The sequence below is a fragment of the Pelecanus crispus genome, chromosome 11, assembly GCF_030463565.1.
Source record: "Pelecanus crispus isolate bPelCri1 chromosome 11, bPelCri1.pri, whole genome shotgun sequence".
In the NCBI taxonomy this organism is placed as follows: Eukaryota; Metazoa; Chordata; class Aves; order Pelecaniformes; family Pelecanidae; genus Pelecanus; species Pelecanus crispus.
The window spans coordinates 9,761,057-9,784,550 of NC_134653.1; the positions used below are offsets into that span (position 1 = coordinate 9,761,057).

The 23,494-nt window shown below is 42.5% G+C and overlaps 2 protein-coding genes across 2 annotated transcripts in view; one reads left to right on the forward strand and one right to left on the reverse strand.

The window, feature by feature from the left end:
* Positions 1–13,270: 13,270 nt before the first annotated feature.
* On the forward strand, positions 13,271–20,583 carry GPRC5B (G protein-coupled receptor class C group 5 member B). Its single transcript, XM_009486762.2, has 3 exons — positions 13,271–14,291; positions 18,997–19,109; positions 20,539–20,583. Exons 1-3 carry the CDS (start codon positions 13,286–13,288, stop codon positions 20,581–20,583), a joined length of 1,164 nt encoding a protein of 387 aa, XP_009485037.1. The 5' UTR covers positions 13,271–13,285.
* IQCK (IQ motif containing K) overlaps positions 14,865–23,494 on the reverse strand; it is a 54,219-nt gene continuing 45,589 nt past the window's right edge. The window contains exon 10 of the mRNA XM_075718991.1: positions 14,865–14,974. Coding sequence (XP_075575106.1) covers positions 14,865–14,974 — 110 coding nt within the window. The remainder of the gene's footprint in view (positions 14,975–23,494) is intronic.

Genomic DNA, 23,494 nt, shown 5'->3' on the forward strand with positions numbered 1-23,494 from the left:
ACCCTTTTCACCAAATTTATGTGGAATTTCATGCAGACTCTAATCTCTCTGGTTTTCTTTTTATCCATCCACTTGCTTTCATAAGAGAGACATCCAGGCACCCAGTGCTCTCTGACAACAATTAAAGCTTGTAAGTGTCCAAGCACAGAAATGAAGTGAATGGAAATAATGTACCCATTTCACAAAAAAATCTAGTAAGAAATCTAAATATGGCCACTTTGCATAAATTCAGTGCTAGGGATTGACTCCAGACATGGTCAAAAAGTATTTCTGAAGTACATGAAATCTATTTTTTACAGATGTGAACTAAGACGCATATGAAAAACATCCATTAAAAAAAAAATCTCCTCTTTAAAGTTTCAATACAACATACGGCAGTGAGCTTGAGAGTTACTTTAGACGTGCTTTCAGGCAGCAATACCCTTGTGTAACACCAAGCAAGCTGAGGATACTTGTCATGTAACAGCCTCATGGCATTAGCTTTCCCCTCCTACCAGCAGTCCTGCAGAAGAATCCCAGTAATCCAGCTCAGCTACATATCAGAAAAAAATACAGATTTTAGGAAGAGCTATAGAGAGTGACGATCCATTGGAATAACCAGTAAAGATGCAGTTTTGCAGTTCGGCACCTGTTGTCCAGCTCAACAACTCATTTCTGTGGCTTAAGCCGAAAAAATTCCAGCTGAACAGTGCATTTCAGGCAATACATTAACCTGCTCTCAGGTCTGGGGAGGAACAGGGTGGGGGCACTCCTCGAAATGGGGAGAATAAACCACCCCAGGGTCCCATATCGTAGCTATGAATTTAGACTTGCTCTTGTTTACACTGGTTGAGGTTCTGGCCCAAAGACTGGCAGAAAATGAGCTAGCAGTGACAACAGATGTGAAGGCAGGACAAGGACAGGCCTAAAAGAGCTTTTTAGAGCAATTCTTCTCCTTTCCTCTAAAAGCTGTAGCATAGATCTTCAGTAAAGGTCCTTTGATTCCTGTTGAGCTCTGCTGGTCAATACTAAGATGTGGCCCTTTCTTAAGGTCATCTTGTATCCATGGTCTAACGTGACAAAAATCCACCAGAGACAAAATACCTGGTCCTTTTTTTTTTTTTTTTTCCTTTTTTTTTTCCTTTCCATTGAGTATCGGTTATGGCTTATTTTGCTCCCATTAAGTTCACTGGAACTAGCACTTTACCCCACATCACCACTGTGATGAGGTCCTGGTTTCCTTTGCATTAAAACTCCATGAAATCTGGACATTTTATAAATGAGGAAGCTTTCTGGATTCCTGATCTACCTCCATTTACAGAATTACCGCCCTGTTTACAGTTAGATAAAACAGGAACATCTCAGTGGCGTAATTTCTAAAGGCAAAGCTGAATATTTAATTCATCAGACTTTGTTCCCGAGATCCTGGCGAGCTGCTCCGTGGCCAGTAGGTGACAGTCTCAGCAACAGAAAAACCTGGGCAGCTCATAAAGAGTGGGTTTGTTCTGCCAGGATGTAAATGTTATTTATTTGTTTTTAGACGCATAGACAGCCTACAACATAGGGGCAATATTTTTCACCAAACATGCCAATAAAGAGGAAGGCCAGCAAAGTCCCTGAGTGTGGTTTCCTACCTCCCTGAGGAGATAATACAGATGAGGGCAATAGTACTGTGCTCAAGAGGTACCAGCATAATTCTTGGCAGCATTCAGAAAAAAACCCTTCGCATCTCAGTGTAGGTGTGAAACTAGCAGATATAAATAAAAGCATTTATAAATCAATCCCATTTGAAACGTAAGTATATTCAAGCATGGCAAAGTTACACCAGCCAATACCTTTAACATTTCAAGGAGGGAACAGGATATAGAAAATCTATACGTGCATTTTAGGTGACTGCAACGTTCTCTTTGCAGCAGCCCTAGACAGGGCTGTGTGCACGTCTTGGAGCACAATCGCCTCCTGTGAACACAGGCATGTGCTTACAGCATGACTGCTTGCGATGACCAAGATGACCTTTGTAGCAAAAGCTAAGAAAACATCTCCTTTGTTCATTTAGACACATGTTACTTACTGGAATGGCTGCATCTTGTTTAAAATCTAAAGGAATACAAGAACTGCTTGAGTGACTCAGAACCAGGACATGTGATTTAAGGGAAAAATGAGAACCCATGGTGGGTAGACGGAGGTTTTCCCTACTGTAGAGCTGTCACTCTAAGAAACCCTGACACACCCACCATCACCCACAACTGATCACCAGAAAGAAGCTCTAGGTTTTCAAGCAGAAGTTACCAGTCTTGGACAGGGTCACTAGCTCCCCAACACATGCAGTTTTAAGGAAACGTTCTCATGCCAGAAACAGAAAGCCACAAATCATTTGCCTGATCAAATTTATTTTCACCCAGTTGGGACTTTGCCTGAGCAAAGGCCAAGTATAGACCTTTAAAATTGAAATGGTTTGGCCAGTTTGAGAGATACCTAGCTAGCTAGAGCCTCAGAGAGTGTACAGCAATAATTCAATAAACCAGAGATATGCTGATTTAAATATCTATCTTTGGCAGTTTTCCTTGTGAAGTGAGGATTTGACGGTGTGCAAATTCCCAGTCATAAGAATTTTAATCACATGTGCCTGGTGGCACAGACCATCTTGATCCAAATTGTGTTTCAATTGAATTCTATCAGCTGCCTCAGATCTTAAAACTTGTCCACGTTTCTCTACAGTTTAAAGTAAGCATTTATGCATTACTAGTGTGATAAAGAAATGTGTTGAGAAAACAAACAAATATCACATTGACTGCATTGTAAATCTTGCCTGCATTGCTACTCTTGTCCCGGTGTTGAGAGCTGTGACTGGTAAACGGAGAAGACTCACAGCCTTCCCATACGGCGTATGTCAAGACATGTGATGGGGTGAACCACAGGACAAATTGTATTTATTACCAAACAGTCAAAGAGCTATTAGTAGGTCCAATGCTGTCAAAGGTGGGTTCTTACCTTGGTTTGTCTAACGCAGGTTGAAAACCAGGTGGAATTTGGATCTGACCACGGATGTGACATCCAACACACTATCTATCCTGAGAGCACCTTTCTTTTGTGCCATGGATATAACTTCTTCTGACTACTTTTCTCCTTAATGTTTCAATAATTCTTTCTTTCTCTCTACTCAATCTATCAATCTCCTTCCTGCCATCCATCTTTTGCTTCGTATTGATTTCAAGACTCTTTCCTTCTTTCATTTCCCCTTCTCCCCTTATCCTCACTAACCACATTTGGCCACTCAGACCCATTTAAGAGAGTGCTGCGGAGAGCGGACTCTGCCTTTGGCAGTGCCAGGAGCAACGTGTAAAACCCTCTGCAGTTACAGAGGAATCATCTTGCGGTGGTCACACAAATCTCACCGTCTCCTTGGTGCTGCCAACCAATGGGAGCACCAGGATTTGTACCCTGCCCTGAGAAAAAGCAGGGCAAGTATTAGGCAAACTAATCACGCTGCAGGGATTTGTGTAATGAAAAGTACCTCTGCTTGTGGGTCAGAAACGGTGTAAATCAACCCCACACCACTGGTTGGGGCAAATCCATCTGGTAGCTCTTTATTCTCTTCTGTCACGTTGATTACTGGGACAGCTGAACATCCAGGAAGCGATACCACAGCCTGGTCACCCTGCGATGAAGGCGCGTGGTTTCTCTCAGGGTATTCTTTCAGAGACCGCTGGAAAGCAAACTGGTTCATAGACTGCGCTGCACGCAGGAGAGCTGGCTTCATCTCGCACCGTGCAGTCCTGCCTCTGCCCGGGGCCTCTACGTGCTCCCTAATGCAAACAATAGTAATGCAGACTTAATGATCGCTGTCATTTCCATGTGCCTACTGCTGATCTCTTAATGAAATATTCCATTTAAATTGCACTGGCACAAGCACAGTTCCATGCTGGCAGGAGCTGCAAAATCAGTCTACCAAGTGAAAAGCTCCTTTTCAATAGGAAAGCCGTTGGTGAAATACTGTTTGACAGTTTTTCTGCCTGCTCCTGCAGTAAACGTGACACCTTCCTGGCACCCTGAAGGGAAAGAAGAGAACAGAGGATGGAAATTGCCTTTATCTCAGGTTGGGACACAGAAGAAATTCTGAAATGAGGATGACAGTCTGTGGCAATATGGATTTGGCATTTGTTGATGGGTGAGTGCTGCTGTAACAACGCTCGCTCTCTGCTGTCAAACCCTGCTAGGAGCGCTGCTGCAGAAGAGAAAAAAATGTGAACGTGCAGCACCACACAGGCACTCTGTTTACCTATTGTCACAAGTGAAGCCAAATATTGAGAAGAAAAAGCTAAAAATCAGTTCAATGATCAAATGTGTGTTGTAGTAAACAGAAAGAGGAAAATTACTGAAAAGTGGCGGGTTTTTTTTAAAATGAGTATACTATATGCCAAGTGTAAAATAAAGACAAATTGATAATATATGTATTCTTTGATCTTTCAGAGATGAACAACAGCATTGAGCTTACATCTTTTTAAGTCATTGGCTAAGTCATTAAGTATTGCATGGCGTAAGCAGAGTTCTCTAAATTTCACCTTTACTTTGGCCTTGCACACCTCGCCCCTTTGCCAGTCTCCTCTGAGCAGTGCTCATGTGCAGTCACTGGCTGCAGCCGCTGCAGGGTCCCAGGAACTGTTGTAGGAGCGGGGAGCACCACGTAAAATCAGGGAATTCACATGGTCTACCTGCGTCATAGCACCTACTGCATCCTTCTACCATCTCTCTCAAGGCGAGGAAATGCTGAAGTTGCTGGCGAGTTAGTGGTTGACTGATGGAAATACTTTTCCCCTTAATAAAAGCATATTTTCAGAGCATACTTTCAAAGTTAAGTACTAAGAAAAGTAATGTAACAGGACTTGTAATTTGGTCCAGCTACTCTACGAAGTCGTCCTATAATTTCCTTGCAGATTCTGTGCTCTGTCCTACACATTTTCATGGTAGCTAACACTAAAAACTGCTTCAGCAGGACAGAAATCAGCCTTATTCGCTAATGATCCACTAGTAACGGTTGAGAGGGGCATTATCTTCCCTGTTCTATCAGCAAAAGGCAAATGGAGGAGGCCATTTCCTTTACTACCACGGGTTGTGTTAGGGACACAGAGAAAGAAGGAAACAATGACCCAGATTTGCATTTCCTGAAGGGCTCAGTACATTGCTCCGCTGTGAGCAGACCAAGACCATGAATTCTTGTGATTCAGCCTTCCCTCTGGTCTACCTCTCTGTATCCAGCATGGTACAGAGAACTCTGTTTATACACAAAAAGGTCTTTGCTTGTTACTGTCGTATTTGGGTCCTTGGCTCAGGCTCCCAAGCCGGAGGGAGGTTACAGACTGATCTGGCGAATCAGTATTTTTGACACTCCTGCCAGGCTGCAGAGTGACCTTGGGCAGTTTACAGCTGCTTCACCTCTCACCATCTCAGGTTCTGTAAAATTATCCTGTTTTACTTTGAATAGCACGTAGATAGCAGCTGATGCAAGGGCAGGGTATTATTGCTTACGTGTGACTCAAATAAAGCCAATGCCTAAAAACCAGAATCAGCAAGGCAGAAAAATTGAGAGAGAAAAGAGCAGAAATGTGAAATTGTTCCTCTGCTTCAGCTGTTCTCCCCCCGCTGCCCTGCCTAAACGCAGGCAACTACAGCCCAACCCCACCACCTGATTTACTCCACGTCAGTCACGCTGAGAAGTTCAGGTAACCCCCCAAGGCATAATAAGTGACATCTAAATAAGCCCACGCAGGGTAGGATGAGTCTGTTTAAAGGTCACAGTCCTTCCGCGCCGAGGAATGCACGTTTCGGAGCAGACATTTCCCTTTGGAAGGCTCTGGATACAGAAACCTGGCAAGGAGAGCGGCGTGCCGCCCGTGTTCAGGAAGGACAGGTGTCCGCTGCTCCCCGCTGATAATGCCACGTCAACCATAGCTGCTCAGTTTTCTCGGTAGTGGTTTGGGTGAAAGCATAAAACCACAGATGCACGATGCAGAGTGGCTGCCAGCCACGGAGGCGTCGCACAAGCGTACTCTCAGCAGTCGAAAAGGCAAGCAAGTTTCTGCTGTTCATCAGCATCATCGCCTGTCTTCCCCTGCTACAGGAAACTCCTCCTGAAGCTTGTAGGAAGCCCTGTCCTGTGCATAAGGGTTACAACTGTCTCCGAATTGAACCGTGGAGAAGCTGGAAAGCAGGAATTAGATGCATGTTGGGAGGCGGGAGGCAGATACCGAACGGTTCCCAGCATCGCCTTTGCAGGGCCTCATGCGCTTACAGGGCCTGCTCCTAAATTTTGCTGCCTAAGCAGACCGTAAAATGTCACTTGCACAATAACGAGGCACTTCACGTTTTTCTCTTCCAAATGTTTAGCTGCTGTCTAGCAGCCGGCTGGACACACGCATTTGGGGCAGGTTTGGTGAACGTATCCAGCCTATTGCAAAATCCCCACTGTCACGGGGCTGCGAAACTTCCCACCTCTGAAATTCCCAAATCGGCCGTAGGTGTGCACACGCAGCGAGCGTGCCGGGGAGGGGTTTTCCTAACCCACGCCGCCCGCGCTTCCCTCGCACTCGCTTGTGCAGCGCAGGAGCGCCTGCATGCATGTGTGCATGCTCACGCCTTTCGGTGTGTCCCGCATTCACGTCGCCTTGTAGGAGCACGTAGAGCTGCGACCATACGTCTGTCCGACTGTGCAAGTCTACGCTTATAGGGGCGTATACGTGCCAGGCTGCACCCGCGGCTCCGTGCGCGGCCGCGGCCGCACGCCCCTGCCGTGTGGCTGCCCGCCGCTCCTTCCCCCACGGGTGCGGGGCAGCCCCGCGCTGCCCGGACGCCCCGGCGCCGGGGGTGCGCTGCCGAGCCGTGCCGAGCCGAGCCGAGCCCGGCCCCGCCGAGCCGTGCCGGGGCGGGGCGGTGGGAGGGGGCTGGCCGCGGGGCCGTAGCGCAGCGGGGCGGCGGGCGCAGAGCGCGGCGGGCACCGCTCCTCTCCGCACCGCACCGCCGGGCTCCGCTCCGCTCCGCACCGCACCGCACCGGGGCCAGGCGCTCCATGAGCCGCCGCGGGGGGGCTCGGCGCTGCGCTCGCTCCCCGCCGCGGAGCCGCCGCGCCGCCGGGGCCGGGATGTGACTTGCGGCGGGCTGGCGGACAGAGCTGCCCCGCCGCCCCCGGCCGCAGCAGCCAGCGGGTGAGTGAGCGGCCGGGCGGGGGGGACCGGCCCCGGTCCCGGTCCCGGTCCCGGTCCCGGTGCCGGCTCCGCGGGGCTGCCCCGGGGCAGCGCTGCGGGCCGGCGAGGGGGCACGATGGAGCCGCTCGCCCGGCTCTGCTCAGCGCGCTGCCCGCAGAATTAGCCCGGTGGCGGCGAGCAGACGAGAGGCCGGCTCCGAGCCCGGGAGGGGGATTAGGCGGGATTTAGGGCAGGGCGGGGGCGGGGGGGCTGCGCACCGCGGCGGGGAGCGGGGGAGAAGCCTGGCGAGGAGGGCAGAGGAGTTCGGAGACGGGATGGGGAAGGAGAGCGGGGGCGGGCGGGGGAGAGGGAGGCTGGAAAAAGAAAGCGAAGAGAGAAGCGAGCGAAGGAACAAAAGAGAGGAGGCTGGAGCGGGATAGGCATGGTGCGGGAGGAGGAGGGGGCTGCAGGCGGATTAGGGGGAGAGCGGAGAGCAGGCAGCTGCGTCCCGGCCTGCGGGGAGGGGGCTGCCGGGCTTCGCACCCGCGCCGGGCACCTTGGCGCTGCCCTGCCGCTCGCTTCCCGGCGGGAGCTCCCGGGCGCTGCCCTGCCGCTCGCTTCCCGGCGGGAGCTCCCGGGCGGCCGAGCCGGGGGCAGAGCCCTGCGCTGGCGCCGCTGCTCCGCTCCGGTCCCCGGGCCGGGGGCAGACGGGAGCCCCAGCCGGGGCCGTGGGCGCGCAGCCCCAGCAGTTTTCTCTCTAGTTAATGAAAAGCCCTGTCTCTGTATTGCCTCTCGCCAAAGCCAAGCAGCGATAGGCTTTAGCACTTATGTGAACCCTTTGTTTACACCTGACCTAACGTTTATCCCAGGGCTAACGAGATTTCCTGCGTGCTGAACCTAACCACCTAGGTGGGTTATCACCGCGTAGCACTGAGCCTCTGCGTGCCGGTGATATTGCTACTGACCAGCAGTGAGTATCGGCGTTGAGGTGTTCTCTCGCTGCATCAGAAGAAATCGGGTGAAGGAAACCCATCTGGCATGGGCCGTGACATGAATAGAAACAGGCTGAGAATTAGCAAAGAAAAGAAAAACATTGATTGCTATCAGTAGTATATGAGCATATCTACTATATCAGTAGTATAATGAACATCAGGCATTATAGTCAGAAGTACCTAGGCACAGGCGATATACAGAATCTGACCAAAGGGAATTGTGAACACCTAGAACATTACAAAGATCATTTCATATTATATTCAGCATTGCAAAAGTATTTCTAAATGAGAACGGTACTTTTTCTACGGGTCCTTTTTGGAGTGGGGTCTTGCTTTCTGCAACTGTGAGGCTGTACATAGCATAATGTGTATTATTCTAATGCAGGGGATGTCTAAATCGCTGCTGTATTTTTTGCATACAAAGCACAATTGCACTATTAAATATTATTCTGGAAATACATCTCTTGAGTAGTCTGATCTCGGCTTGGCTGTTGCTGCTCTGTTACCGGTCCTGAAGCTCATTCTTCAGATCTGATCAAAAGGAGCTGGCAGAGTTCCCGTGTTGTGATTAATTCCTCACTCAGTAGCATCTCTCCACAACACTTTGTGGTGGGGGCGGTTTTCTTTCGGAAATTGTGCAGTGAACCAGTCTTCTGCCTATGTGTGGCGGAGCAGGTTACTATTTGTGCTACTATTGCTTTTATTTACTAGATTGTTTTTCTTCTCTGTGATTGGATGCATTTCCCTGTATCGGTTGATTAACATTAGGACTCTAGAAAGGGGAAGAGATAATACATCTAACCATGAATAGCCTAACCTTGAATCTTTGCACGGTTACGGATTTATTCTTTACATATATTCTCTAGCAGCATACAGCAGCATCTTTTTGACCAGATAAGAGATATTTGCAATCTTTGGTCAGAATACTTTAGCTGTTGAAAGCCTCATTGATTTTTAACTGTGACAAGTTTTTGATGACAACTGTGAGATTTTCTGTTTCTGCTTAGTTGCTTGTAATTGTACTTTGTACCCGCTGGGGCAGCTTTGCCTGCCATTTCTGTAGTGATTCTACACCAGATAATGTAGGGGACTTCACTCTGTTGAAAACAGTGGAGTTATTACTGTTGTCATTGAGAGTAGATTGTAGACCAAAAATTGAGGACTTGGATTTGCAAGCTGTCCTGCTAATTGTTTGCTGCTTTTGCCTGAAATGTCTAAGGCTTACTGATTGATTTTAAGTGCTCGTGATTGCTCTGGGTTCGGGTACGTTGGCTTAACTACTTGTAATGAAATGTAATTTTGGAGCGGGACCTGGGAACAAACAAAAAAAAAATCTCCACTTGATTTCCTTCTGTATGAATAGTTCCATTCAGCTATGCGGGGGATATATTGGTGCCACTTACTATATCTGTGCTGGAATGTTTCTGTGACATTTCTTTATTACTGTTGCTGTAGCTCTCTGGTAATAGTAGAAGTGAAGTGCCAGTCATATAGAGCGTTATTGTTACTACCATGAGGTTGCATAACTTTGCTAAGAGCTAATCTAGGCATAAAGAGGTAAAAATACTATTCCTCTGCAGTTACTGATTTAGGTAACTACTGGGGACAATGTGCAGAGAGAAGATTTTACTACAAAATGTCGAGAGACATGGGATTCCGCCATTCTACCTACAGCACAGGCTTGAGGAAGACACTATTTTAATAAAAAAACCATATTGATATACTTCTCTTTTCCAAAACAACTTTTCTGACAAAAAGACTTTGTAGTTTTCCCTTAAATTTATTGAATCTATGGTTTCAGCTAAAGCTGTGGTATTCCCTTGCCAAACCTGTATGTTGTAATGCAGTGTTTTCCCTTGTTTCTACAGCTGTCTGAGCTCAGTGCTGAGTACCAGTGCTAGAAAGAGGATTTTGGCTGGTAGCGTCATGGGAGTTGGTTATTAACATTGCCAGTTTTTACCTAGTCAGGCAGAAATACATAGTAAACAGGTTGCAAACATGGCTGTATTGATAGCAGTGGTGAGGAAAAGATTCCTTGTTTGGAGATTCAAGCCCTGCTTGCAGGCTTTGGTGTGGGCAGGATCTACTGTTTAGCAAGACTTACTGACATTTGGTAGAATATGATTTCACGCCAAGAATACCTGTCAGCAGTCCTAGAGATGTCTTGGTCAATACTACAGCTATCTAGGAGATTTCTAAGAGAACCACTGTTTATTTCCATCAGCAATCCCAAAAGTAATTTCACAAATGGAAGTAACTTGGGAAGACTCCTCTTGAGTTGAACATCTCAGTATTTCTGAATATGTATTTTGTCTGAATTCTCAATATATTTTGTCACAGCTTAATTTCCCCTTCCAAAAGAAACTATTTCTTTGTACTCAAAATTCATTAACCCTCCCTTCCCCCCTCCCAAACACTTCCAAATAGGAAGAGGAAACAAATGATGGGCTGACAATATGACTGCTTACCCATGCAGCACAATCTCCATGGAAACAGACTGTCCTAGAATAGCTCAATCACATGAGGGTTACATGACATGAATAAAGTAACCAGAAAACTGGAAAATATCTTAGAACTGGAGATACTTGCACTTAATTCATTACCCCCCAGGTCTTTGAAGAGTAGCTAATAAACAAAGCTAGTATTGAAACCAATTTAGTACACGCATATCATAATTTGTAAGTGATAGGATACTGGAAAATTAACATGATCTTCACTTAAGGGCTGTTTATTGTTTCCAATTTAGGAGACATTTAGAATGAATTTTGAATAATTTTCCACATGACCTCCTGCTTCTTGGAATTGGTACCAGTGGTTTGCAGCATTGCCTTAGTGGATCCTAGTGGATTGCCTCCCTTTGTGTCAGCAGGCACTGACCATTTCACACTTTTTAGGACATTTTGGATATTCTAAAGAGTAAATACAGTAGTTGAAGTAGGAACTGCCTGTGCGTAGAAGGAATTGCAAAATTGCCTTCAGAATGTTTCCTCCTAGTTAATAATGTACTCATAGGACAAGGAGATTCATTGAGTGTAACCATATTCAATACAAAAATGAATATATTTCACTGACGATTAGTTTTCTGTCTGTAAAGCCAGTGTTTATAATGTGAGTGTTGTGACAGAGTCATTGAGAAACCTGTTATACAAATCTGATATAAACAAATAAATATTCTACCAATTCACCATAAAGTAAATTACAGCTAGGTAGGGAAAAAAAAATCATTAGTCATTGCATCATTAGAATATAGTAGCCCTTTCAACAGTGCAAGGATACTGTAATTTCTATGGGCAGGCAAAGATCACCGATTACCCTTTTCCTGTTTGTCCAATCCCAGATCACATTATTTGTCACAGCTTCCACTTCTGAGATAAAGTTTTGTAATAAGCTTTTTTGTCTGTTGTATGAATGAAGACCATAAAGTCATTACGCATTTATATTAGCACATTTGCTGTCCTCGTGCCTCAAATGGGAAACAGCATCATTTCCATCATCTGTCTCCCGGCAGAGGCCGAAAACAGGCATTGGTCATTACTCAGTGAAAGGGGAATGAACATTAGTTTGAAGATTGAGATCCTCAAGATTGAACTCTGATCATTACAGGACTGTAATACACAGGAAGAAAACCCATAGTTCTCAGCTGTAAGAGACTCCGTGCCGTTTCGGACAGTCTATGTAAATAGTTTTTGTATTGGTTATGACTGATCATGTTCAATACAACATTGCACCCTTACGTTAAGCCATTTTCAACTCTCAGTAAAGTTTTTGATATTCTCATTAAACGCATTTCTGATTTATGAAGTATCTTTAGATGGGTAGTCATTTAGGGCTGTTTGTCTAACTTACAAAAGAGCTACCGATAGTTTCTCCGCTTCTCGCTTTATATCTTAAACACGTCACATAAGCTACATGACTAACGCTATTGCCTGTTTATACGGTGCTTTTCTTCCATATGGTCATACCACGCAAATGGAAGTCTTGCTCTGAACATTTTCACCTAGGCATGCTGCTCGCATCAATGAACATAATCCTGCTGGAACCTGCAGCACTAACTGTGCAAGCGAAGGTTAACAGCGTCAGGTTTCGTGTCTGGCGCATGTAGCGTTTCCTTCAGGCTGCCCTTACAGGGCAGCAATCGCTGGGGCAGATTGTTCATTTAAAGATTACATTGTTAAAAATTTCCTTTGCCCTGCTTCGCTTAATAAAAGCAAATGCCGTAACATACATCTTTTTAAAGCACCGAACCCGTGTTCTTCCTAAAACTGAATTGGAACTCGTCCAGGCTTTTGGTCCCGATGGTGGAGTTGGGATGTGGTGTGTTCCTAGAGAGTTCACCACTGTTCACTCTCTGGATCGGGGAAGGCGATGCTCTGGTTTTTGTTGGTTGTTTCCTTTGAAAGGCTTTCGACTTGCTAAGAAGCACGAGTCATTCATTTTTGATTAGTTGATTGATGACACTGCATGTGTGCACCGTTGTTACAGAACATGGGATTTCTCTAGCGAACCATTCCCATTTGCAAATGCAATCTAATACCTGGGCTTTGGAGGAGGATGAAAGGAGTGAATATTATAATTTGCCTATTGACCGAGCATGAAAACAAGCTTTTCCTTTTTAAAAAAGAGCGCAATGTTTATTTTCCTGGGGCTGCTTTATCCTTAAAAAACCAAGTGGTTTTGACTCTGCCTTTATTCCAGTAAAAGGAGCAAGGCTGTGAAACAGTCTAATTCTGATACAGCTTGCACTTGCATCAGGCCCAGTGCAATTTACGCATACTTTAAGCACCTGAATTTGAACAGTAAAGTACTGTAGATAATGTTATTTTTTTGCAACAGGATAAACAATTTCTTCTGGTTGTGTTTTAGGATATTTGCAGGGGCTGTGTTTGGAAATGTTGTTTTCAATCTGTGCAAACACAGAAATGAGTCAGTTTGCGTTCTGAGTACAAGAGGCAAAAGCAGCTTTCCGGGAGGGCGGCAAAGGGGACTAGGGGTGGGCTATGCCAGCTGCAGATCCAGTGCAAAAAACCAGTAAACACGGGCTATTGCAACAAGCTGTGCTTCCAATTGCTGTGAAATCCTCCCTCCAAAGTGAACTGTAGCTAAACAAACAAATATTTTGTTGTCTCAGACAGAAAAATGAAAACCTACCCAGCCATTGGTTTCTTCCTCCTCTTCGTGATCAGCTATGGCTCTTCCGAAAACTCAAGTACATCTAGAGGGTGCGGACTGGATCTTCTCCCTCAGTACGTTTACCTATGCGACCTGGATGCCATTTGGGGAATAGTTGTGGAGGCAGTGGCGGGGGCAGGCGTGCTGACGACGTTACTGCTGATGCTGATTTTGCTGGTGAGGCTGCCCTTCATCAAGGACAAGGAGAAGAAGAGCCCCCTGGGAATGCACTTCCTCTTCCTTTTTGGGACTCTCGGACTGTTTGGGCTGACGTTTGCTTTCATCATACAAGAAGATGAAACGGTGTGCTCTACCCGAAGATTTCTGTGGGGAGTTATCTTTGCTTTGTGCTTCTCGTGCTTGCTAGCTCAAGCCTGGAGACTTCGTAGACTAGTTCGACATGGGAAGAGTCCATCTGGCTGGCATCTAGCTGGTGTGGCAATCTGCCTGATGCTCGTTCAGGTCATTATTGCAACCGAGTGGTTAATACTGACAATTGTCAGAGATAATAAGTTGGCCTGCAGCTATGAACCGATGGATTTTGCTATGGCTTTGATTTATGTTATGTTCCTGATGGTATTTACCATGGGATTTTCTCTTTTCACTCTATGTGGAAAGTTTAAGAAATGGAAGAAAAACGGAGTATGCCTCATTATAACACTTTTTTTTTCCATTCTGATTTGGGTAGCCTGGATGACTATGTACCTCTTTGGTAATGCTGAGCTAAAGAGAAGAGACAAATGGAGTGATCCCACTCTTGCTATTGCACTGGTGTCCAGTGGTTGGGTGTTTGTTATTTTTCACGCCATCCCAGAGGTCCACTGTACCATCCTTCCATCACAACAGGAAAACACTCCCAATTATTTTGATACTTCACAGCCAAGGATGCGTGAAACTGCTTTTGAGGAAGATATACAGCTTCCTCGGAGCTACATGGAAAATAAAGCCTTTTCAATGGATGAGCATAATGCAGGTAAGAATTTACTACAGAGGACTATATTTTTCTGTAGTAGCCAAGAAAATCATCTGTATGAGACATTTTTCAGGTGTTCAAAACAAGGGTCATTACAAATGCCACGTTTTTCACACTACATAGTGTTCCCTTTTACAGTTTTCATTAAGATATCATCTAGTGGGGGAGAAAAATGAAAAAATGCAATACAGAAAATATGTCTTTGGTTAAAATGGTTCTTCTGCATGTTGTTTTTTCATTGCAAAACTGAACAATTTCAAATGCAAAGCCAACACTGAAAGCCAGAAAAATTCACTGTGGAAAAAACAGCCTCTATTTTAAAATAGTTTAAATGACATTTTTTGTCATTACCAGTTAACAACATTTAATATGAAATATTTTCCAAAACCCCAAGAAAAAAATCAAGTAAGTGCTCTGTGTTGCAAAATGCTCAGCCTCCTGAGCAGCAAAATAATTATTATTAATTATATTTCCATTAAAATGGGATTTAGTGCCACTTTGTGACACTGGGGGGGGGGCAGGAAATGCAGTGGTGTGTAGACAAGTTCACAGACAGGCTTTGTTCTGCCAGCTTTAACGTCTGAACAGAGCATGCATAGATAGAGGTTTCCAGGCAGTGGTTGCTTTCCTTGTCATAGCTGTTTGGTGATACACAACAATGTGTGATGACACATCATTAAAATCTGCACTGAAGATGTTTTTGAGCTAAGACTGAAAGGGCCAGCAGCAACTGTTAGCTTAAGAGATCCAAACGATTGCTGAATGTTTAACCCATATCAGAAAATACACAAGGATGCTTATCTGACTGGCAGTGGGAAGCATGAGCCCAGTGGTGTTCTGCAGTGTGGGTTGTGGTCTGGTGCTGTCCCACAGTTGGATGAAGGATTTCAGTACTAGTCACGCTGCTTTTTATTCACTCTGATTGAGAAGAGGACCTTGGTATCCCAGCCAATAGTTGCCACATTGCTTTGGCAGCACCCAGCAGAAGGCTTGGGGCACGTTGTCCAGGCACTTCACCTTCCTATTCATCTTTATGTAGCTTTGATTTCCTTTGGGTTTGATGTTTCCTCTGGATGTAGACCAGACATGGAGGAAAATAGCATTCTTGTTTGGCACAGTGTTGGGTCAGGAAGGCATTTTTCCTCTAAGTGTTTTAGCAGGAACTTTAAAGCTCTCCTTCTAGTATGGAAGCTTTGAACAGAAACGAGTTAAGTTCTGTGAATATGTACGAAGGGCAGTGGTAAAACAAACAAAAAATCACATGGATAACAATGGTTGTTTATTAGTGATGTTCCAGAGCACCAGAGGCAGCTTCATGATGGACTGTAAAAGCACTTTTTTTTTTTTTTTTTTTTTTTTAAAAACTGTCCTCCATCCCCCATTAAGTTAAATTCATAGTAAGGTTAACTGCAGTTTCTTCAGTGGAGCTATTTCTGTCTAAGGCAGACCTAAGAACAAAATTGGATCTTTCACTCTGTATTATTCCCATTCATGCATACATTTTAAAAAAGAACTGGAAGCTCCTTTTTGATCTAATCACTCCGTGATTAAGTTTTTTAGTGAGGTGGATAGATGTATGATAGCTATAAAATCATTAGTGTCTATTACAGTGCAATTTATGTTCTGTTTTAATCTGAATCTTATGCAGTACAATACAAAATAGATTTCCTTAGCTGATGCCCTTATTAATATTTACCATAATAAATGCATGTCATTCCTATTCCTGTGGCATGTGGGAGAAGGATACATACCTTTTTAATAAATCAAAACAGATTCATTATTCCTTTGCAGCGGCTCTTTCAGTATAGACTTATGACAACAAGGTTTGAAGACAAAACTTAGTAGTGTGATAGAGACTTAAAGTAAATACAGGTAATAATATTCAAGTCACATATTATGGCTGCTGAAGTGTTAATTGAAGTCAGATCACTGTACTGATGGTTGTCAGTGGCCAAGCACCTGGAATCTATTAGCAATTGGCTCTCTGCAGGTATGTAGAGAATGTTCTCTTCTTGTATTCATTTAATTAACCTCAATTCAAGAATTCATCATTAAGAGTTTAGAAACTAAAGGAGGGGTACTTTCTTCAATTATACTTAAGAACAATGTTTAAGAATATAAGATCTACTAGTTGTAAAATTTTGGAAAACATGATAACCAGAAAACACGTCTTAGTTCCCTGATTGTAATATTTGTTTCAGTAAATAGTTAGCTTTAAATAGAAAACATGCTTGGATAAACGTATTTTCCATTCGTTCTTGTTATTTCCATTAATACTTGTATAAGGTAATTTAGTAATTTTGCTCTTTTTTTCTTTTCTTTTTTTAAGATTTTAAGCAGCATTTTAAGAATCTGAGCAACCTTTAAACTATAGGTTCAAACAAGCATATGTTCTCCTGGTTTCTCTCTTTCTTAGCAAAATGTAGCTCCAAGTTATATGTAACAGCAAGAACTGTTCTGGGAATATCATCAAACATTAATAAAGCGAAAGTATTTTGAACTCAGTTACTTAAACATTATTTAAGCAACATACTAATCTGGGATTTTAATATTCATATGATATGTAAGTTGAAATATCTACTTAAAAGACTTATTTTCATACCTGTGTTTTGTAAAAATGTTAGTAAAGTATTTGGAAACCCTGGAAAAAGGTAACTTGAATCAGTTCTCAGTGCTCTCTGGAAGTGCAGTGCACACCAGTAGGGCAGCTTCTGTAAGGCAAAGGGAATTCGCTCACGTATGAAAAATCTGGATGTGAAATGTAGAATGCTACAGCTGTCAAGAAACCCAAGCCTAAGCAGCTCTGGTACTCACTGAATTTCATTTAATAACTTTTAGTACTACAAGGGGTCACCCTCAGAGCCAATGCCTAAAAACAAAGTTAACAAAATTTAAAGTATGTGTTAAAAGGAGACTTTGATACAGCATTTGCTCAAATCTTCTTGGTGCTATTTTTTTTTTTACCTATACGTACTCTACACAAGTAGATGTATTTAATAGTAATGGAAAAAGTATAAGGAAAAATGGTAAAACTGGTATGAGAAAAAAATTCCAAAATGAGTATTTTATCCACAAGCTTTGCCTCTGATACTCATGTTAAAAGAATTTTAGACTTACTGTAATAATAGGGAAGGAAAATTTAGCAATATGAAATTGAATTTACTGGCTCTGTAAGATAACTTTGAAATGACCATGGAAATTATGTGTAAATATTTTGCGTAAATGTGTAAATATTTTAATGATAGTATGCATTATAAAGAGCTTTTTTTTCTTTATGTGTACTAGCAAATACCAGTGCAATCATTTGTGTTTAACGCTCAGTAAGAAGCCAAACTACAAAGAAAGACTACTGCTGACCCCGAGATGGTTAAATATAAAATAAAAAATACGTAATTCTAGTTCAGGCATTTTCATCTTTGTTCTCCTAGTGTTCTGCACAGTAGCTAATTTTAAATACAGAGCAAGTGAGGGTCTTTGTGTATCTGAAGTAAAAAATGGAGCATTTGCAGGGCTGGATTTCTAAATTTCTGTGCTAAATCAATACTGTTCTTCATCTCTGTGCACAACTCCCAAAGAGAGGAGTAGCAGTGGATAGAGGACAGCATATGACAGTAGGATCCATTTAAATCTTGTTCCACACAGCGCAATTATATTAAATCTTGGCTTCATTAAAGTCTATGCTGAAATTCTTGTGAACTTCAGCTCATTCACCATTTCAGCCAGAGAGTGTAGAACTGTAATTTGAATTAAATCTAAGAGAAATTCTTGCCCCAGGTGCCTGAACTAGGCGTGTTTCTATTTACCAGCTCACAGAGGAGTATTGCCCGTTGTAACCACGCAAGTCGCATGGATAAATGAGCTCTGTTCCCTGGCCACATCTGAATTCAGTGAAGCCGTTGTTTCCCCCCAAAGTAAAAAGAGAGTTTGTCTGTGCCAATCCCCGCACTGGTTTAGAGAGAAAAGAAGCATATCCCTAACTATGCATATCTCTCAGTCAGAATATACATCTTGAATCCAAACTTGTGCTAAAATTAATGGAGAGACTGATGTATTTCTGGTATAAAAATTCAGAAGGACAATCAGTATCTTCTCTTTTGCTTCAGTCATTTGCCATGTTTAAGCTATTCGAAAGCAATATTTACTTCATATTTCTAGTTTCTCAGAGTAAATATAATCTGAAACATCTGGAAAATCCTTATACGCTAGTCACGCTGAAGTAATCCTCAGGGGGGTTGTGAGCATGCTTACTGGCTCGAGCAATGTTTTGGATCCCTGTCCTCTGAATTCGATAGAAAGCAAAATGTAGTATCATTTTACTTAACCCCACAGTATCCGGACCAATACAGTAAGCACTCTGCAAAATACATTGCGCAAGATACGTCACAGGTTCAGTGAGTGAAGACATTTAGCTTCTATTGAAATGAGACTACGCCAACTTCAAAAAGTTGGTTCCAATACATTTTTTTCCCGTTCCACAGCAAACAGTTAGTTTTATGAAAAACTGATTCTTCTGAGATCCGTCCCCAACTGTATAAGAAAAACTGCTCTTCAAAAGCAATGTGAAAACTGGTATGGCAGCATGAAAGTTAAAATGAATGGCAAAGTTCCCAAGAACTAAACTGGAAGCAAGACACTTTAATGATTTCAAAGGAGATGCATAGCATTAATTGTGGTCCTAAGAACGATCTCTCTTTTCTAAACACAGCGCTAAGAACGGCAGGATTTCGAAACGGCAGTTTGGGAAGCCGACCTAGTGCTCCTTTTAGAAGCAATGTTTATCAGCCAACTGAGATGGCAGTTGTGCTAAATGGTGGGACTGTAAGTATCAAAATGTGATGATTTAAGAAATCTTTGATATGCACTGATATATAGAACCACTGCTAATTGAAAAACCTGCTTTTAGCTTATTTGCAGCAGGGGGGAAAAGCTATAAATCAAAACTGGGGCAGCAAGTATGCATGTAATGCTTCCCTTCCCTCTAGAAAAGATGTAATTACAAAGTATTTTGCGTTTCTTTCCTTGGCTGTTCACATTTTGCAGTGTAGCTTGAGTGAACCAAGTTTTTTTGTGAGACTACATATTCAGTAGCCCTTTCAAATTAAATTTGTGTTAAGGTATTTAACAAAACTATTAAGTGACACAATTTCTAACCTGATTTTTTTTTTTCAAGATTATGTGAGTCACACAAACGTTTACAGGCCAGTACATTACTTTAAATAAGAATCATTGTTGCCGATAGTGGTGGTCTCTCACATATCCTCCATTTTCTTGTAAAATGTATGTAATTCTTTGTAAGTTACAGATGTGTACATCTCTGGGAAAGGGATTCCTAAAAGAGGAATATAGAATATTTTAATGCTAAGAGCATTGATTTTTCTTTCTTAGACAATAGTTTGGCATGCCATTCTTTGATAGACCTGTTTTTCTGCAGCCTGGTTGTTGTAAGAATGGCTTAGTGATCTGACGCCAAACAGACTTTCTAAATGTTTTTCACATGATGTGTAATTTGCACTTGAAGGCATTTCATATAGCAGGCATACTGTTGAAAAAGAAGAATTTTCATCCCCATATTTTTTCATGCATACCTACATGCTTCTTAAAAATCTACCCATGAGCCAGTTTATACTCATGTGAGTTGGGTTTTCTTTATTTTGAATCATGAGCTGATTCCATAACTCAACCTCTACATTTAAAACCAAATAATGTGAACTGATTGCAGGTCTCTTTCTGTTTTTAAATAAGTGAAGTTTTGGTTGATTTTAGTGAACAAGAGGGACTAGATACAAGGATTCTCCTGTGTGGGTAAGACAATGGGAAACATATCAACTTGAATAAAATGAAAAGGCTTGTGCTTTGCTGTCAGTAATGAAAAGCATCCTTCAGATGTTTGGATTCATCTATGCCTCTGTTTTCTGATACCAGAAAATGCAGCTCAGGGAAAAGGCAGTTTAAGGATGAGAAGCTAGAGAATTTGATTTGGGGTTTGTTTGTTTGTTTTGCTTTGTTTTGAGGTGGATACAAAGCTTAATGGAGAACATCAGATAGTAAAATGAGAGATTAATGTGTATATACAGTCATGGTTTTTACAGAGAGGTAAATGTACTGTATGGGTGGAAGATGAGGTTTTTTTGTGTCACTTTGCTCTGGAACTACTGTCTGGAAAGCTGTCATGTACATGTAGCATGATAACACTCATTTTTGAACAGACTAGATCTCTCAGCTATGGGTTTATTATCCTTATTTCCAGATACCAACTGCTCCGCCAAGTTACACTGGACGACACCTCTGGTGAAAGGCTATAGGCTGTAGAGAATAAGAATCCTTGTTGCAGATGTTGTTCCCTGGCAGTGTGTCTTTGAGGGAGGAATCCATAAGCAGTACCAGAACAAAGCAACAAAACATCTAGGAGCTTTTGAAATCCTACAGAGGATTTTGTCTAAATGTGAACACCATTGAACTGATAATTGCAACAACATTGTAAAACTGAAGGTGAATCTAATTTAAAATAGAAGTAGGCACACCTTAAACTGGAAGAGGGGGATTTGTATTCTGAAATGTAAGATACTCTGTCTGTAACTAGTGTGCGAGGCAAGCCTGTTTTTGTTGGTTGCCAGTTGCTTGCAAAATACCCCCCCCTCACCTAAACTTAATTCATGTTGCCACAAGAGATTGCCACTACAGTGTGAAAACATGCAGGATTTCTTTCCATTTTGCTCCCTTTCCCCTCATTTCAAACGTCATGAAAAGTACCTTGTCTGCTTCATTACCTAGCTGTACTGTACAGTCACAAAGCATCACGTGTAGTCAAGCATTGTCACTCGGTGGCAACTAAATTGCCATTACACCGTAGGCTGATACTCTTCTCTTTAAAAAGCTGGTGTAGGAAATGCAGTTCTGGAGGGTTGAAAGGTCTATGCATGTTTCACGCGAGTTATGGAGCTTCTCGAGGCAGAGAGAAAGCGTAGGTCCAGCACGGAGGCAGCTCTCCTCGGCCGCGTGGGATCCATTCCCCGTTATTCCAGCCTCAAGCCCGGGCGCGAGCAAAGAGCCGTGCGCTCTCCCGTCTCCTACTTCTGCAAAGACTTAGCTGGGGAGAGAACGTGACTTGAGTGTGCCAGAAGGAGTTTGTTGTGATGGTGGATTAAAGGCAACCCGCTGTACTGCCTGAGCCAGCCTGTTCTGCTGGGCTGATCTTCTCAAGCAGGAAAGCGGTGGCAGCTGAGAAGTACTGACCACCTTTCGGGGGAAACGCAGCAGCAGATAGGGTCAAGACCTTCCTTTCTAATCCCTGTTCATATGAGTAGTCCCCTTGACTGCAGTTGTTTGTGCATTTAAATGTGGTTGTGCGTTTAGTGCCTAGCTAGTAGAATCTCCGTGCTGGAGGTGGTTTGTTGTTGGTTTTGTTTTTCTTTTTTAAGGTGGTTTCTTCCTTCCTCCTCCCCCTCCCCTGCACTTTTTTGAGTTGATATAAGGCAGACTTTCTCAAAGCTTTTTATCTTTGTTTTCGCCAGGTTATTTAAAAGGTTCCCATTGCCCATTGTTTGTGCCATGGTTTTTCATTATGTTTAAGCAATCATTCCTTTATTTAACATTTAATACATATCGGACATAGAAAACATTATTGTATCCTCACTGTTTGGCCAATGTTAATCTTAGCTTTCCTTGATACTAAAAGCTAATTGTTTTTACTTGAGGGCATAGGAAACGTATAACAATTAAACTTTGCATATGCTGTAATAAAAATATATATTTTCAAACTAAAAAAAATATAATGTACAAATAACTGAATAGCTTAGTAGCTTCATGGAAAGAAGTTACTTGCTGTATACTGCAAAAGAAAGACAAGCTTTTTATTTTTCAAGAGTCTTCCTGATTCTTCATGTACCTCCATTTCTACTGAATTAGGAACCTAGTCCTGCAGACCTGTACACCCACGAGTAGTCCCGTCGACACCAGTAGGTCTACATACAGGTACAGAGGCTGCAAGACCAGTCCCTAAGTGTTGCACACAGATATATACGTGTATATATATAGAAAAAATATATATTGCCATTCTTGCCATGATCATCTTATGGGGTTTTATTTCAAAGCCCTTCTCTGCCAGAAGCAATGTTTTTCTGTCATGCATGAGTAAAGGAGTATGTTAGTTCCCCCCTGCCCTTCCCTCCTTGAGGCAAAGGAAGCATGTGCTTGTTTTAGGGATTGCTCATTTTATTTTGTAACTAACTAGATGGCCTTAGTAACCAAGTAGGGTAGGGGTGGATATTGCATGCTATCCATTGACTTAGAAATACATTTTGCTTGTTTTAAGCAAAGCTTTGATCAAATAAGATAGTATTTAAGATAATGGTAGTTACCCAGAAGATGCATCATTTGGAACAATAAAAAACCTATTACCATCACTTGCCTGCAGAATTTTGCTTTTAAAAAACAATTAAAAAAAAACCCCTCATAAAACTCTATTGTAAAAACATATAAGATGACCATGGCATAAATGGTAGGACAGCTTTCTTTTAAAAAGTTTATCATGCTACAACCAAGACTTATGAATTATAATACACATTTTACAGACCTTTGACAAAATCTGTACAAGATATAGTTATCTTAAGAAACATTTTTTTCTTTTTCTAGATGTGACTGAACTAAATAGAGTTCCCAATCCTGCTCCTGATGAAGTTGTTTAGAATTTGAGGCCTTATGCAAAGATATGGCCAGATCTACAAACTGCTACTCACGGGACTAGTCCCACTGGGTTAGTCATGTGGACTATTCACAAAATTAAAAATTAGCAGGATTGGGTTTAATTTGTGGTGGTGAAGGTGTGGCAATAGATTAGGAGGGTCTTTATTTTCCAACTTTATACAAGTAGTAATAAGCAACTTTGTTTTTGTAACTCACTAGTCGGTGATGTAAAATGCCCCAAATAAAACTGTAATTGAAGAAAGGCACCTTTATGTTAACTTATATTTTTGTTACAGTAAACAAATTGTTTACTTTTCGCCTTTTATGAAAGTTATCTAGAATGTAGAGCATCTGTGAACAACATAGTAAGTAAGCACAAGCCTTTCGCAGTTCAGTTATTTATAATTAGCTTTTATACTATAAAAGCTACTATGTTGTCCCTTGATGGTTATGTGCTCATGGTGTTTCCATGCAGAAAAATGAAATTGTAAAGCATCTGAAAAAACTATTACTGAAACAAG